Genomic DNA, 18,335 nt, shown 5'->3' with positions numbered 1-18,335 from the left:
TTAATCTCTTATTTCGATATTTATCTTTTAATTTTTGGGTCGTTCAAGTGTTTTTTTTTAAAGGTTTGAACGATAAAGTAAAGGAGCTAGGCGAGATTGGCGTTTCTTTTTTATATTATTTGATTTGTCGCCGTTGCGAACACTTATTAGCAGAAATAATTACCATGAATGGCATCATTGTTGATCTTTCTTTGGGGGTTGTATTTGCCAGATCTGATCACGTCCTAGGGATGTTAAAACTTTGTAAAAGTCGGTTTCTAAATAGGCGACGGCCGGACTCACTACGTTCTTATCGTCCATTTTATTTTATTGTGTTTTGTGCCGTCCAAGCCGAGTTTCATCAAATGGTGAGTTTACTCACAGAGTATTCAAGTTTCTCTTTTTATTTATCATTTGTAATTTATTAAATCTCAATTTATTATGTTCTAATTAGTATTTTATATTTATTAGCGTTCATTTCTCATATTCTATTTATTATTTTCCATTTACTATTGTTAATTTATAATTCTTTATTTATTATTTTAAAGCTATTAATCTCTATTCATTATGCTCTACTTATTTAATTATTCATCTATCCGTAGTTATAAATTTTATTCTACCCTATTTTCAAAGATAAATGGTTTTATGGTTGCAACTGTAAATATAAATTATATTTTATAATCCAGAAACTAACATCACAGTAGATAAAGTTACTGATGTCTTGATATGATCTATAGATAACTTGAAGCATACATAAAGGCCACCGAAAGTGGTTTCTACTCGCTCTTGGTGGCAGCGCATGTAGCGTGTGGCTTTTAGTTTTCTCCCTTGTACGCATTGCACGTCCATCATAGCTGGAGCTGGAGAAGTGAGTGCACTAGTAACAGTACTGTTCATTTATTTATTTATTTATTTTGAGAATTTAGCTTAATCCTAGCGAGGCCGATTAACCATAGTGGCAGCAGATCTCGCGCGTTTTTACCTTGATCTCTTGCACGTCATTAACGTTAGTGTTAGAACATAAGCTACTTTCCCTTCGTACCGTGTGCACATGTCATACTTCATCCAACCACAGTTTATCATTGCTATCAATTATCGCTATTATCGTTATTATCCATTATATGTTGTTTGTTGGCTATATACATACATTTTATGTGATTTATTAATTATCTGAAGCATACTATATATATAAATGCCACCAAACGTGGTTCCTGTCATCTCTTGGTGACAGCGTATCTAGCGTGTTTGCATCTGGCTTTCTCCCTTTTGCGTATTGGACGTTCATCATAGTCGGAGTTAGGAGAAGTGAGTGCACATTGCAGCGGAGGTACTTATTTATTAATTGGCACATTTACATATGTACTTACTTATATATATATATATATATATATATATATATATATATATATATATTATATTATATATATTATCTTAGCGAGTACTACTAACGGTAATGGCAAGATCTTGTGCGTCTATTTCCCTTGATCTCATTGCACGTCCATTATTGTTGGTGTCAGGGTATAAGCGTTTCTTTCCCTTCGTACCGTATGCAAGTGTTATACTTCATCCTACCATAGTTTATCATAGTTATCCAGTTACCGTTATTGTCTGTTTTATAGCGATTGTCTCTTTTCATAATGATTGTCTCTTATTAACTACTATGGACTAAGATTATTGCTAATCATCCTGGTTAATCTATCATTTTGTTGCCTACCATTGTCTTCGTCTTCGTCTTTATTTCAGACTATCGATACCAGCTATTACCAGTATCTGTCGATATATTAACTTATCCATACCATTGTTATCGATATTATTATAAGTGCCAGTACCGTTAGGTTTTAATTACCTGACAATAGAAATTGAATTTTGACCTTGACATTAGAAATTGGTTGCACAGGTACGTTTTATTATGTTTGCAGAATTATTACCCGACCACCTCGAACATCAGGATATCGCACGCTTATTTTCATTATTTATTTTCCCATTTATTGAGTAAGTAGTTGTTATGTCATTTATTTTGATCTCTGTTTTTATATATTTAAGATATTTGATTATTTCATATTGTATTATTAAATATAATTTTATTTTACCCCCTGGGTTTAAGCAACGTTTTAACGAAGCTACACCAGTTTTAATTGTTTAAATTTTCTCGATATTTCTTTTCTTAAGACATAATGACATATACCATTAAAGGAAATACTTAGACTTCCAGTGCGATATTTTTAACTTAATAATTTTGGGTCCCTTATGTTATTTTGAAAAGGTTTTAACGATATTGTAAAGGAACTAGTGGGGATCGTTGCTTCTTTTAATTGTGAAATTTACCATCCTTGGGAATACTTAGCAACAGAAATAATTGACATGAATGGCTACATTGTTGATGCTGCTTTGAGGGCTGTATTTCCAGATGTGATACCTTAGCAGGTACAAGGGACGTTAGAACTTCATTCAAGAATTCATTTCTGAAGACGCGATGCTCAGAATCACTACCTTTTTTTATTCAGTTCTTTTTATTGCGTTTTGTGCCTCCCAATGAACGAGATTCGTCAAATGGTGAGTTTATTCACAGAATATTTCACTTTTCTTTTTTTAATTCCCATTTGTTATGAATTAAATCTCCATTTATTATGTTTTATTTATTATTGTATATTTATTAGACTTCATTTATTATATTCTATTGATTATTTTGCATTTATTATTTTCTATTTATTATTCTCTGTTCAATATCCTCTACTTATTTATTTATTTATCCAATTACATTTATCTGTTTTATTCTACTCTATTTTATTATTTCTGTTCTGTTCTAATGTTTCCCATAATTCTTAAATTGCAGTAAAGCAAATATAATAGTTTTTTGGTTGTGACTTTATATATAAATTATAACTATTTTATAAACCAGAAACTGACGCCAAAATGGTCAAAGTTACTGATGTATAATTATGATTTATGGATCACGTGAAGCATACATAAACGCTACCGAAGTGAGTGGTTTCTGTTGGTTCTTGGTGGCAGTATATCTACTGTGCCGCCTTCAGCATTTTTCCAAAGAAGGAACTGTTCTTTCGGAATAGCATCAAGAAATATCTTGAGAAATGGGCTAAATGTATAGAATCAAATGGCCAATAGTGTGAATAAACACATTTTAACCGGCAGACCAGATTTATTCAGGCAGGTGGCAGGTATTATTATAAATAGCGCGTTTTCTTTAGCGAAAAAAACCAGAAAGGAATTACGTACTCATCTGATACATGCAAGTACCTTATAATATTAACTAAAGCTTTAGATTGTTTTGTAAACACTCACTCTTGGTATTTTGCACCAGTAACTAATTTGCCGGTTTTTGAAGTAATCAGTCACGCGACGTGATACATACAATGGTTATAAATTAAACCCGAAATTTTTGAAGCAAAAATATTTCACCCCAAAGCCCCTTTCGATTCGACCGACCAATTGACGGGAAAATGTGAATTTCATAGATGGTGTTCAGGTCGCGTCGAACCGAACGTGGGATCAGCGAAGTGCGACGCTCGAGATAAAGCCCCGATTCCCCCCGGGCGCCTGCATAGATATATAACGTGTGCCTCTTTGATTTCGTGTTTAAGATGGCGGTTACGAAATTAGCTTTCACGTCGGGTAGATATCGTGGACGGTTTGAAATATAATTGTACATGCTATACGGAGCGCCTAGGATTTATGGTTTAGAATTTCATACCGATACTCATTTATTATTTTAATAGTGAACAGATCGCTCATTATATATGTTTAAACATTTATATTTATCTATTTGCCTATCTATTTAACTACGGAAATATATTTATATAAAATTGTGAAAAATTGTGTATGTTATTATTTTTAAAAGCATCCTTGAGGGATAAGACGTCCTATTTAAATATTTTTATTTAATTTTTAACATATTTTTTTGCTATCTTTACTAGTTATCGTATCACAGGCTCAAACCTTGTTTCTTTGTTAAAAAGAATTTTTGTAAATCCTTGTTATCTAAAAAATAATATCGTTATATTAATCATATATCTTCTGGTTAGTTGCTATACTGACATAAAGATCATGCATGATGACTTCTCTGAGATGAAAATATCCGTTTTCAAAAAATAGTTCAATAATGTGATCTTTACTAACCCACACCTTACACAGAAATCTTAATATCATAAATAAAGCTATTCAAATATCAAGAGAAAAACAGTTGCCACTTAATATTCGAAATATTTACCATGTGAAAAATTATGCGACGCTAACTCGACATCAAGTCAATAAATTATTTCAAAAAGTCAACCCTGCGATATTCTGGATTAAGTAAATATTGTCCTCGTCATTGTTAAATTAGAAATAACCACTATATAGTACAACTTTTTGCATTTTTAGTTCCACAAATTAACTAAATTAAAATGATTAAAGCTTAAAATATATAGGATAAGATAAAAATTGATCTGGAACTTTGGGCAAATAAATTACACGGTTTTGCTGCATATTCACTCTTTTTCTATAAATGTGGCTCTATATCGTTGATGCAGAATTGAATTCCCTTTTTGAATATTTCAGGTGTTGTTGGTTTTTTAGTATAGATCGTTGGCTTTACCCCAAGAAAAGAATTAAAATGGAGTGAACAGCATGATCTAAAAAGCAATTCTACTTCACTGTGTGGTTTATCTTATCAATATATCGAGCACCAATAACGATCACTGCTTAACCATTGTCATTGTTGAAGAAGTGTTACTTTAACACATGTGTACTTAGTTATTTGGATGTAGCATGTTGATATTTAATAATATATTCGACGCAGTCTTTACGCTATGTGTTCTCATTAGTATTCAGTTTCTGATATTTAATAAGTATATATTGTTTAGAAATTTGCAAATCTTGTTTACGACATTGAGTAGATATTTATAGATATTCATCAACGATCTTAGGCACTACTTCGATGTTAACTCTTGAACAACTTATTATTGGGCCGTATTTAGCATTGCCATTACCACTGTCTTCACTGTTGGCGAAGTTAAATTAATACTCCGACAGTATTTTATAATAATAATGGCCGCCATTGTCATTTTAATTATTTTTGAAACATTGCTGCTCCATTAAATCAAAATATCAGATATTAAACTGTTTGTTGTTTGGTTATCAGAAATTCAAATCTTGCCTGAAGGTTGGAAAACCATTTTTCTTTTGATTCCCCAATGAAACCCTTGGGTTGTTTACGTGAGCAAAAAAATATAATTCAGCATATTATGATTTTAACTCCACAACTCTATCCAATGAGTTTTTATGGTGAGAACTGCTTTGCTCCTGAAAATAGACATCAATAGGGGCCATTCCAACTTCAAGTCTTTATTTTATGTTTGTAGTGTTTTCATATTCCCGATTTTTTTTGTTATCTTTTCGGGGGGAACTTGAAATTAGTCACTATATTATGACATTATTATTTTATGTGCAAAACTTTTCTAGATACCATTTTCCGTATGCTCTTCTTGTAGTGGCTTATGTAGATAATTGTAATTGGTCCTGTAATATTTGTTTCATAAAATCGTATTAGAGGTGAATAGTAAAGTCTAGTATGAATCAACTTCAGCCGCTACACCGAATATTTATGACAAGAAACTAATTGTGTGCACTCGGTAGATCTGTTTTATATTAAGTTTTTTGGCTAGTCGCATTATCTTGAATACTCGCAAAAAACTCACACAAGACTCGTGTTGTTTATATTACGTCGTATATATTACGTCGCTATCATATTTTGATCTTAATGCTCTTCCGTATTGCACCTGATTTTAGTTAAGAAGGTTCCATTCCGAATGCTTTGTAGCAACGCAAAACACATCTAACTTCCAACCGAAAATTCAGACATTCCAAAGCAGCTACTCTGAGGATTTACTGGTTAATGTCAAAATGAGGGGTCTTCCTTTGTTTAAAATTATTTTCTAAAAAATAACATTTTATTTAGTCCTTAACTAGTCTCTAACAACTCAAATTACTTTTTGTAGTGATATTGCTAATTCACCAGAAAATTTTGTTAGTAACTTTCCATCTTATAACTTATAACCTGTGGCATTTCACTTCTTACCGATATCTTCTTCATCAATCATTACTTTAGATTGCCACAGAACACGATCAATTTTTTTCAATGATAAATATGTGTGCTATTTGAAATACCTCTCCAATAGCATGCCAATGACGGATGCCCGATTCCTCAAGTAAAATCAGCTAAATATCTCGGCATATATCTCGATGGTAGGCTTAGGATGGTAGGTAGGAAATTAGAAACATCATGTTAGACAAAAAGCAAATAAAAGTAGATTGAAAGTCAAACAACTATATCGGTTAATAGGAAGATACTCTCAACTTGATTTAAAATCAAAGAGATTGCTTTATCAGTCAATATTAAAGCTTATTTGAACCTACGGGGTGCAAATATGGGATTGCACTAAAACAGCAAACCAACTAACAATCCAATGCACCCAAAAAAAGATCTATGATTAATTACCAATGCTTATCACTACGTATCCAATGAATAATTGCACTATGATCTCGGAATCAAATGGATACACGAAGTGATCCAAGAATTCGCCCTATAACATGAATCAAGGTTGCTAAATTTCAGCAATACAGGTACTGGACAACATGCAAGAATTCAAAAAATTGAAGCGAAACAAACCTGATGAACTAACAGGTCAATTGAAAAGTCCCCGGCTTGACACGTAGATGGCGCTACTAGAATTAATCCATACGTTTTTTAGTTAGTCGGATCATTTTAGTTAGTTTGTGAATTATAGCATCGTCAGTTAAGCAACTTTAGTTATTGTAAAAAAATAGATGAAAAGGAACTTCGTGTGTTGATCAAATATTGCTTTTTGAAGGGAAAAAATACAGTTGAAGCAAAAACTTGGCTTGAAACCGAGTTTCCGGACAATGCCATAGGAGTGAACCATCAAGGATTGGCATGCTAAGTTTAGACGTGGTGAAATGAACACCGAAGACGCTGAACACAGTGGACGGCCAAACAGAGGTTGTTACCGACGAAAACATTTAGAAAATCCACCAAATCATTTTGAATGACCGTAAATTGAAATTAAATCAAATAGCAGATACTCTAAAAATATCTACTGAATATGTACTTCATATCATTCACGAATATTTGGGTATGAGAAAGCTCTGTGTAAAGTGGGTGCCGCGCGAGCTCACTTTTGACCAAAAACAACGACGAGTTGATGATTTGTAGCGGTGTTTGAAGATGACCAAGAGTAATAAACCCGAGTGTTTGCGTTGATATGTGAAAATGAATGAAATATGGCTCCGTCATTTCACTTCGAACTCCAATCGACAGTCATCCAAGTGGACTGCACACGGAAAACCCGCTCCAAAGCGTGAGAAAACGTAACAGTCGGCTGGCAAGTTCGTGACGTCTGTATTTTGGGATGCGCATGAAACACTTTTCATTAACTACCTTGAAGAAGGAAAGACTACCTTGAAAAACAGCCTAGCATAATTACATAGCATTATTGGACCATTTGGAGGACGAAATCGCATTTAAAGAAAAAGAAAGTGCTGCTTTACCAAAACAATGTACCGTATCACAAGTCAGTGAAAACGATGACAAAAATCAATGAATTGGTCTTCAAATTGCTTCCTCATCCACCGTATTCTCCAGATCTGGTCCTCACCGATTATTTCCTATTCTCAGATCCAAAATAATGCTCGCTGGGAAGAAATTTTCGTCGAATGAAGAGGTGATCGCTGAGACTGAGGCCATTTTGAGGCAAAGGACCAATCGTACTACAAAAATAGTATCGAAAAGTTGTAGAATCGCTATAATCGGTGTCTAACTCTTGAAGGGGATTATGTTGTATAAAAAAAGTAATTTAATTAATGTTTTACTATGGTAGGCAGGGGTCTTTTCAATTGACTTGTTAATATAGTGTAAAATTTGTGAAATATATACTAATGTATCCATCCTGTACACGCCTTGCTTCTATATTAATGCAAGTACAATAGAACAGTAGTAATAAATTAATGTGTCAATTAAGATAGTACTAAGCATATCTAATGTGAGATGTAATTAGTAAAATAATCTTGAACTACGGAGGGAATAGATATTTATCTGAATAAAACCCCATAACTACAAATGCCGAAACTTTTTTGTACACTATATAATATTTTTAAAGAACAAATTTCAGCATTATACGATTGGAAGCTTTGAGTAAAGGACTTTGCCAATAGCGGATCAAAATAGGCTGCTGACCGCTCCCGTAAACATACACAAAATTCTAATATCGAAGCAATAAAAATTCATGTCCATTTTTCAAAATTTACATAAAAAATAGAAGTGACATTCGGAACGACACGCTAAAAAAGCCCCAGCAATATCGACGATAAATAATCAATTATTATCTGGCGTATTCCAACTTTCCCAAAGTATGAGTTACTTGAAAATCTGGACTAAAAACTTCAACGGCCCCACCAGCGAGTCAATATTGACGCTCCAGCAGTTATTTAGTCGAAATATTCAACGATTTCGCGTGGCCGTAACGAAGGTACAAACCACACCGAAAAGAAACCTAATGAAGGTGATTTATATTCTTAGATTGATTTGCCGAGTGAATTTGGATGTTTATCATTAAAATTTATGATGAAATTTTAGAATATTTACATTGTCAATAATGTTGATGTTCGCTTGGCAAGAAAATAAGTTTGGTTTTAAAACTCATTTGTTGAATTTTTTTGCAAATCATCTTAAAATATTGATAAGAAATTTTGTTAAATATTATTTCTCAAATATTGTTCCTTACTTGTTATCAATATTTGCCCTTTTTCAGCTAATACTTAAATTCCATCTCGGAAAAATACAAGTTCCGTTAGATTATTATTTCTTCGTTCAAACAATTATGTTATGTTACTTAATTTTTACAGATTTACGAATATTTACGAGCTCATTCCGCTGTTACTCATTTCGCCACCATACAATTGTGCTTTTGCGCTTAAAATTGGACATTCCGTATAAAGTTCGTGGACAAATATTTATCTGTATAAAAAAAATTTTATATAATAAATTAAAGTAAAATATCTTTTTTTATACAAAATTTAGGTATACATAAAATGAACAACAGTTTATGATGACAGAAACAAGGGTAAATAGTTGGAGGACACAATGATAAACCATAATTACTGATATTTAAGGGAACGATTCATATAGTTAAATCCTATGATAATAATCAATCTGTCGCAAAAATCACTATTGTTGGCGACTAGAGTGTTCTAGTAATCCGACCGAATCTTATTTTTATAGAGAAAAGGCGATGACAGTCGCCCAAAAGGTGGAAACAGAGACAGGGGATTACATTATATTTAAATAGAGATCTTGTTACTATCTTTAGTGATTTTTGGAAGAAACCTATACATTATTTTACATACAAAAATATTAAGTATAATAAAAAGTATTGAGAAACTTAATATATAGTATCAAAAGTTATTTACCATTTAATTAGAATAAGCTAAGCCATATGTGAAATGTTACAGGTAGTTCAAATAACAAATTATATCTTAATTGTAAAACATTATTAAAACACATTTCGTATAAATTGAATTAGTCATTGCAGATCCAAAATATTTAGAGAACTTGCCAGCAATTATACTCAAAATAAAAAAAAATTAACAAAAAATTTGAACCGACTTAACTTTTTAACCGAAAACGTTTTAAAATAAAATATGTACCTAATAATAACTAAATAACTAAATTAAAAATTATAAAAAAATAAACAAAAGTCGTATTTAACCTCTCTACTCCACGTATTTTATATTTTATGATATACAGACAGTTTAGCTTAATACCTACCTAAACTTATTCATATATTTGAGAGATTTGTTTCGTTGGTAATTTACTATGTCACAAAATTATATTATTATTTTTGTATTGTTTACACAAATATCTGATTGTTATAGTTAAAATATATTTTAAAACATTGTAGGTGTCTTTGAAATTTGAGGATTACCCTCGATTTCCCCGGATTCCGCCATAAGAGCCTGATTTGGTTTCAATGGGACCACCTCGGAAATGCACTCTTTCGAACAAAAAAATACTTTTGAAAATCGGTACATAATTGAAAACGTATAGAATATGTCAAAAACACAACAAGAAAGCTTCTTTATAGAAAAACTCAGTTTCACTAATTCATTCTATCTCTCATACTTCCATTTAACAGCGAATAGAAAGTGGTTTACATGCTTTAAAAGAGATCATTGTGATTAGCCACCCAGAGAGCTGACAAAATTAAGTTAAGCAATTAAATTAGTTTTGCGATAATAACTTCTATAAAACCCTTATCATAGAAATTATTACACATTGGCTGCTAACAATAGGCCTAAAAGATTCTAATATAATAATTAGCTTCTGATGGAACGCTCAATTAACAATTTATAGAATGAAGAGGAATATAGAATTTATGGATGAAGTATAAGTTTGTTTTTTGATTTTTTATACATCTCACTCGCCCTCTTTACACTATACATCCTGATCGGCAAACTGTCCTAATTCCATGTTAGTTCACAATAAATTCACTTAGCCATAGATGGTCTTATGCCTTTCGTGGGTGTCTAGTTCTTAACAAATATACTGTTGTTAGTGTCTCAAGATCAATATCCATATACCACATTTATATTTTACCAAATCTTTCCATGATTGAAGGTCGACCGCAACCGTTGTAATCCGCAATTTTTCTGATCACTAATGTCACCACAAAACACGCCGTAATTCGTTCACTTTTCATTTGACCTGTCCTAAGCTTTATAATATGCATCTCTGGATTTGTCCCTCAACTGTAACACACACTCATTGACTCATCTTAAAGGGATTATTTAATATCTAATACGGTCTTGGGGAGAAACCCGTAATGATTGTTTAAGCATTTTAATTTGGAGACTTCAAGTTTACGGAGGACAGACTATAGCAGTATACAAATCTCGAAGTGATGGAGAAGTATTTGAACGCTTGCATCTGCAAAATCTGGCTACCATTAAGACCTGCAATAGCTATAGCAATCCGTCAGATGTCAATACTTTAGTGTTTAGTATTTATGTCAACGAATATAACAGTATCATCAATGCGTATGGTCATGAACAAACTTAGAAGCAAACAAAGCATCAAACAGTCTTTCGATAACTACTAAGTAAAATACTTCCAATATATTAGTTCTTCAATTTATTTAATTACAAACTTATTATTCATTCGCATCATTCATTTAAAATCAGTTACATCCCATTAATTCCGGCTACAAAATCCAAGTCGTTGACACTGTGAAGTCCTTCATGCCATATTGTTTACACATAGCTCCATTCAAATTACTGCTTATTTAGATACAATGACACACGAACTGTTGAAACAGAAGTTCCCTTCTTATCATGAATGTTCTCTTCTTATTATGAAAAAGCTCGAGAAGTTCCGATGCGAGATTCATATATGTTACTATAATGATTGGAAAAAGTAATAGTTAACAAAGGGCAATACTTTTTTTAAATTTTATTATTATAAAGTGGTTTTATTTATTTATTTCTAAATAATATAAATGCTGCGTATTGATACAAACTCTTAATATATTTTACATTTTTGAAAGACCCTTTTTAATTATGATATGATAATTCAAATACGAATATGCTTTATATGCTGTAAAGAAACAGAGAATATGCTTGCTCCAAAAATTTAAGAATGCCGTGGACGAAATATTATGCAAAAGACGTATTCGTATCACACATAACTTACAGGAAAATCCACTTTGCCACTGAACAGTACATACATTTTACACCAATGTTTATCTTCATTAGGATGAGTTTTATTTGAAAAATGCAAAAGTATTCCTTTGATGTTCTCTTTTTAAAATAAAGATAACAAAAGAATTTTTTTATAAATCTGCCGTTTTTTAAAATCTTATTTTATTAAATTTTCAGGAAATATAATTTTGGTTTGTATTACTAAATAGTCTTAAATTCGCATATGTCTACTAATACTTGTTCTGTGAAACTATAACACACTATGTTATAATACGTCTGAAAGGCAGCAGTTCATAAATATTTAATTTTTTTGATTACTGAGTATAAATAACTTTCCACTGAGTATTACTCAGTGGAAAGTTATTTTGATTTGAATATTGAGGTTTCATTTATCTTTTGTACATATGAAATTAAACAAGTTGAAACCAGACGCTAAAATAATATCTATGCTTTGATTCTCTATGCATTAACAATGAAACACTTAACAGATCGAGTTTACTGCATAACTGCTAAAGCGAAACCAAATTGAATCATTTTTGAAACGAATAATTACGTGCGATGAAATATGTATCTACAAACATAGTTTTCATCGCCCCAGATCATACACATATTTAATGTATCGGCAAAATTGAGAAAGACAATTCATGAAGTTATTACGCATCCACCATATATCCCGGACTTCGCCTGATATAGCTACCAATTGGTCTTGTCCCTAAAAAATCTGTTAATGATGTAAGGCTTCCAAAACAAAAATAATAGAAGCCCATGTTCTATAATGACGCATAATTCCATTCTGTTTTATTAGAAAAGTGATAAAAGGTCATGCATCAAAACGGCACATGTATCACTGATTACTGAATACAGTGTTTCTAACAGACAATTTTCTATGAAACAGCAGTTCTTAAGCCCCATCCCAGTACATTTCTTCGGAAAACAGTAATGACTGATAATTTATAATTTTTTAGTTATGTTAAATTTTGAAACGAAAAAGTTACACTTCACTATTTTAATATGTAAAAGTGCTGTTTAATGTCGCCGAATTTTAATAAATTGTATCACCTTCTTCTGAGCAATTGTGGCGAATGTTCGCATCATCTCCCAAAATGGTGGTTTTCATAATTCATCATCCAAACGCAACACCGATCAAAAAATAAGTGCAAACACCCAAATGGAAAATCCTATATTACCCGCCATATTCTCCAGGTATTGATTCATTCAAGTGGTACTTATTCTGATCAACGGTTTGTAGGATTAGGAGGTAATCTCATATTAGGAAGGCATAAAACCGATCAACTCATTTATTAACACGTTCGCTGCCAATAACGCGCTAGCGCGTAATGATAAGCTTCCATTGGACGCCAATTACGCTCCACCGCGTTATATGTACAGTGGTCTTTCTAAGCTTTGTGTTTAGTTCGGCATTAGCACATTAGCAGAGTGCCCGTACGCTTTTATCGACATTATCTGAAGACTATAGACGAGTCATTTACGTGCTTGGATTGGAATTTTCCTTTTTGATTCATATGTTGAAAAAATATCGATATGTCCTGGCCCTCTCGTCCTAAAAGTGAAAAAATACATATGAAACGTGCCCTAAATTTACAATAAATATTGAGACACTCGTATTCCAATTTACGACTTTCGTTTGTCTGTCTTCCAGAGAGGTTATCAGCGAACAGGTTTTGAAAATACGAGAGGAGAAGAAAGCAGGAAAGGTAATGAGAAAGCAATGTAAAAATTATTATTTACAGAAAACGGTAAGAGCACTATTGATGTATGCAGTGCATGTCCTGGATATCCTGGTTACTGTTTAGACTGCGCACCAATTAGTTATGAGTGACCTCTTATAATTTACCTGAATAGGATTTTTATTTATTTTGTGAGTTTTAGTGAAAATTTCTATTATCTTATGGTCGTTCATTTATTTCTATTGACTTCTCAATTTACTTCAATAAATATTTTGTTTGTTTGTGGTAATATTTACTTTGTTTTACTTTTAACTTACTTTAGATTTACTTTCTTTCTCGTTTTTCTCAATATTTTTTTATCTTATTTTAGTAATAAATTAAAATTATATATATATATATATATATATATATATTTATATATATAATTTTGTTGTGGTATATTGAATTATATCTTCTAATCAACAACGTATTTGCCTATTCTGTCTATTTTCATTCACCACGAACTCGATTTGCGGATATTGGCAATAAAATTTGGGCTCAGTGCCAACAAAAAAAAATAGTCAAAAAATATTACAATCTAGACCGGACCAAACATTAAAAAACGTTATTAGGAATATTGGTCTAGGCTAGGGGAAGTATTTGGTCCCAGATCGGCAGCGAATGTGTTAAATTTGAAGACGACGCAGGCTTTGTGCCTTTACCGAAAGGTGAAGAAATAGCAGTTAACAATGGGGAATATTTTTAATGACAAAGGTTTTGCAATTTTATTGAAATCAATATTAATATTCATTAATAAAATAATAAACGTTGGAAATTAATTCTAAGACCTAGTATTAAAGTGGTTATCCAATTAAATTTACTAATCAGATTTCAGTTGAATAACATATAATCATAATTTGTATATACAAGAAATGTTACATTTAGTGGATTCTATAGAAAAGCATAATTTATATATTAATAAAGCACACAAGTTGCGTTTCTCATGCTCGCTTTTCGGATTTATTTCATTTCATTATTGCCAGCTCTCTCTATTTGCATGTTTAGATGAAAACTAGATTCATTTGAAAACAAGATGTCGGTGAATGTTCAAATGTTTGATATACGAGGTCACGCCCCCAGTTGTTATCCTGGTGGGCCGATTCTTGCTTCACTGAAATTTTATAAGAGTGTATATTTAGATCTTACTGAAAAATGTCATGTAATGATGCTCTATGTACATTTAAAATACTTGGAGTTTCTTGTACGATTTCCGCCGTTTTTCACCTCAGATTTTAGATTTTTTAATATGTTGACCTTTCCAAACTTTCAAAAACAAACAAGGCACTGCCCGCTGGCGACAAATGCTTCACAGTGACTAAAAACTGATTAACATTCCCTTCAAGCCCATTGGATTCGTTGGATTTAGGCAGTTAGATTATAAATTTGTAAAAAAAATAATATGCAAAGATTATTACAAATTGCTGTTACTGCTGTATCATAGTCCTTAGTATTGTATCATACTATATATAAATTAGTATTGAAACAAATTGAATGATTAAGAAACAGTAAATATAAGTTGTTATAAACTATCTGATATTAATATTTAGTTCCATTAAATATTGATGCTTACATGATATCACCCAATTTAAGCCTGGTCTGTATAAGGGCACAGCTTTTGTGGTCAGATGTGGTGACTGCTCTTCTTCTTCTTGCATATCTGCTGACTGGAGGGGGGCCGTCATCCCACTTGATCGCTGGTGAGGAGCCTCGTCGTCTGGACATGTGGCGACCGGCCACACTTCCGAGCATTCTGTAATAATAGATATAACAATTAAATTTATATTATTATAAAATTTTACTGTTATCTACTGTATTTTTGAGATACACAGTGTATATTTTATTTGTAGTTTATAGTGTTTTCTTCTAGCTTAAAATAAAGAATATAAAATCCCGTATATTAATACATCAATTGGGCGTATACTGTCCAGTGTACTGAAACAAATGAAATCTCTTTAAACTAACACAAATGCCACATTCTGAAGAGCTATAATATCTATTAGGTCCAGGTATAAGTATTCACAATTGAAGTATGATTCCAGCCTTTATAAGTCATGCAATATTTTGGTTTACTGTGTTTTCCTATCATATTATGATTAAAATACAAAGAGTTAGTGTAGTGTAACTAAAACATTTTCGCATTACAATCGCAATTTGCTTTGCGAATTTGGGTCCAAATGCTTCTATGGTAACCTGTGGTATAACACATATGTAAACTAAGTAAAGTATTGGTCCCCATCCTTAGACTTCCTTGTGGTACATCTGCTTTAGCTTCATTTATTTTAGACTCGGCTCCATTTTATTTGTATCTAACAGGTCAATTGAAAAGTCCCGGGCCTACCATAGTAAAACATATTTTTTTGGCAAAACTAATTTTTTTATTCAACATAATCCCCTTCAAGAATGATACACTGATTATTAGTTTCGGCGATCACCTCTTCATTCGACGAAATTTTTTTCCCAGCGAGCATACTTTTGAGATCTGGGAACAGGAAATAGTTGCTGGGTGCGAGATCTGGAGAATACAGTGGATGAGGAAGCAATTCAAAGCTCAATTCATGGATTTTGGATATCGTTTCTACTGACTTGTGACATGGTGCATAGTTTTGGTGAAGCAGCACTTTCTTTTTCTTCAAATTCGGCCGATTTTCGGCGATTTTGTCTTTCAAACGATCCAATAAAGTTATGTAATAGGGGCTGTTGATGGTCCTTTGTTTTGAAAGGTAGTTAATGAAAATTATTCCATGCGCTTCCTAAAATACAGACGTCATAACCTTGCCTGCCGACTGTTACGTTATCCCACGCTTTCAAGAGAGTTCATGGTGTGCAGTCCACTCGGATGAATTATCCATTTTATTCACAATAACAAAAGTTGCTTCATTCAAAATGCTATAATTTACAAACTAATTATCCCACAGTTGTCAAATTTATACACGCATCTTTTGAGAGTTAGGTCTAACTAAAATATATGGTCTTAATTGTAGTAACGCCATCTATGTGTCAGGCCGGGGACTTTTCAATTGACCTATTAAATTTTCTGGCTGTATTGTAAATTTTCAATAGTTGTAGTGTTGTTTCAGGTCATGTTCAAGGTCATGCCATTGCACCTTACCGAAAGCTTGTGCTATTAATAATTAGCTTGTAGTAGTAGTGATAATAATGAATGCATCTAAGAATATAGCTGAATATCTTTTTACCTTCATTAACTTTTTCAGTTATATCTGTTATACTATGCACCTAGTCAATCATCGAATGTCCATTAATAAACCCAAACTGTAGTGCTAATTCTAATATACTACCCACTGTATAGGTCTGCTAGTTTTTTTCTATCTCTCTAATCAGTTTCAGTCTGTTCAGCAGGAGTTTTTCAAATGTCTTAGATATTGCTTATAGTAGTGAGATAGGTCTATAAGCTTTTTTTATTTTTTTTCAGATTTTTCGATGTTTCAGGTTTTGTGATCATGATAATTTCAGTTATCTCCTAAGCGCTTGGGACATGTTTTAGTCGAAATTATGCACTGATCAAGTTGGTGAGTTTTCTAATTCTCTCGTTTGGTAGTTTTTGCAGCAATTGTCCTGTTATTAAGTCATAACCTGATCATTTATTTGGATTAATTACAACTTTAATAATTTTGGTTACTTATTTCGGCGTGACTAATATATATTTAATCTGAATAGTTAGTGTTGAAGCCGAAGAACGGTTAGAGATAGATTGTTACATTTATTTTTATTTAGTCGTTTAATTCTTGAAATATATATGTCTTCCAAATGTATTAGGAGCTAGTTGTTTCACTTTAAAAAGGATTTTATTGATAAATATTGGTACAATATACGTCAATCAGTATGTATGAAACAAAATCCACTCATATCACGTTTACCCTGCGCAGAGGAACATGTCCATCAGTCAATATCAATCATAGTCAACTCTCCCAAGCAGAGCGTGTTAAATATCTTGGTATGCACATAGATTGACGCCTAACCTGGAAGAAGCACATACTCTCTAAATGGAAACAATTAAAATGAACTAAAATTATATCAAATGTATTGGCTCATCGGGCGCAAATCCAAGTTATCATTAGATAACAAGGTATTGCTGTATGAGTCTATACTCAAGCCCATTTGGGCATATGGAATCCAATTATGGGGCACCGCTAGCAAATCTAATATAATCTAATATATCATTCAACGGTTCCAAAATAAGGTGTTGCGTGCCATTGTTGGTGCTGCGTACTATATTTCAAATAAAATGCGTAGACTAAAACGTTTAACACCACCTGATCTAATTACTGGACATATGTAAACTTTAGAATAAGCTTTAGAATAAGACTAATTAATTAAAATAATATTTATACAGAAGATTGCTTAATGAAGTGATTTTCTACATGCCATGTATATATAATTTAGACATAAGAAATACTTATTGCCAATAGGATAGATTGTGGACTCAGGACGAGTAATAAAACATTTTGAAGATTTAGAACGAAGAGTAATAAAAAAAATTTTAGGAGCTCATTCTATTACGAAAGTGGAGAAGGTGTAATGTTTAAACTTGCTGAACCCATGTGCAATAAGGCATTGGTGTTTATTCGTGTGATATCAGTTTTCCTCTTTTTGGAGGTTTCCTATCGCATGTAAACGCCTTCAAATAGTTGAATCATCAATGACCTTCGAGACATTGAATTAGGTTTTAGGCCAATAAGTTTTGAGAATCATTGTCTTAGAATTCTTTTGATCCCTTTAAACCGTTCTTTTTATTAACATCAAAATCACAGATTTTAAATCGTATAAACCAAAATGGACAACTGAGATATAACGGAAGCAGCTCCACCCTAACTTTCTTGTGTCTAATGGGCTTCAATCAAA

At 32.3% G+C, this 18,335-nt stretch overlaps 1 protein-coding gene across 1 annotated transcript in view; it reads right to left on the bottom strand.

Annotated features, from left to right (window-relative positions):
- Positions 1 to 15,224, bottom strand: part of LOC143195284 (voltage-dependent calcium channel type A subunit alpha-1) — a 182,784-nt gene extending 167,560 nt beyond the window's left edge. Inside the window, exon 1 of the mRNA XM_076402295.1 lies at positions 15,046 to 15,224. Within this exon, the coding sequence (XP_076258410.1) occupies positions 15,046 to 15,224 (179 nt within the window). The remainder of the gene's footprint in view (positions 1 to 15,045) is intronic.
- Positions 15,225 to 18,335: the final 3,111 nt, after the last annotated feature.

Source organism: Rhynchophorus ferrugineus, unplaced genomic scaffold, assembly GCF_030347505.1.
Source record: "Rhynchophorus ferrugineus isolate W39M unplaced genomic scaffold, kcgeb_rfMv2 rfM4, whole genome shotgun sequence".
In the NCBI taxonomy this organism is placed as follows: Eukaryota; Metazoa; Arthropoda; class Insecta; order Coleoptera; family Curculionidae; genus Rhynchophorus; species Rhynchophorus ferrugineus.
This window is presented reverse-complemented; position numbering and strand designations above follow the sequence as displayed.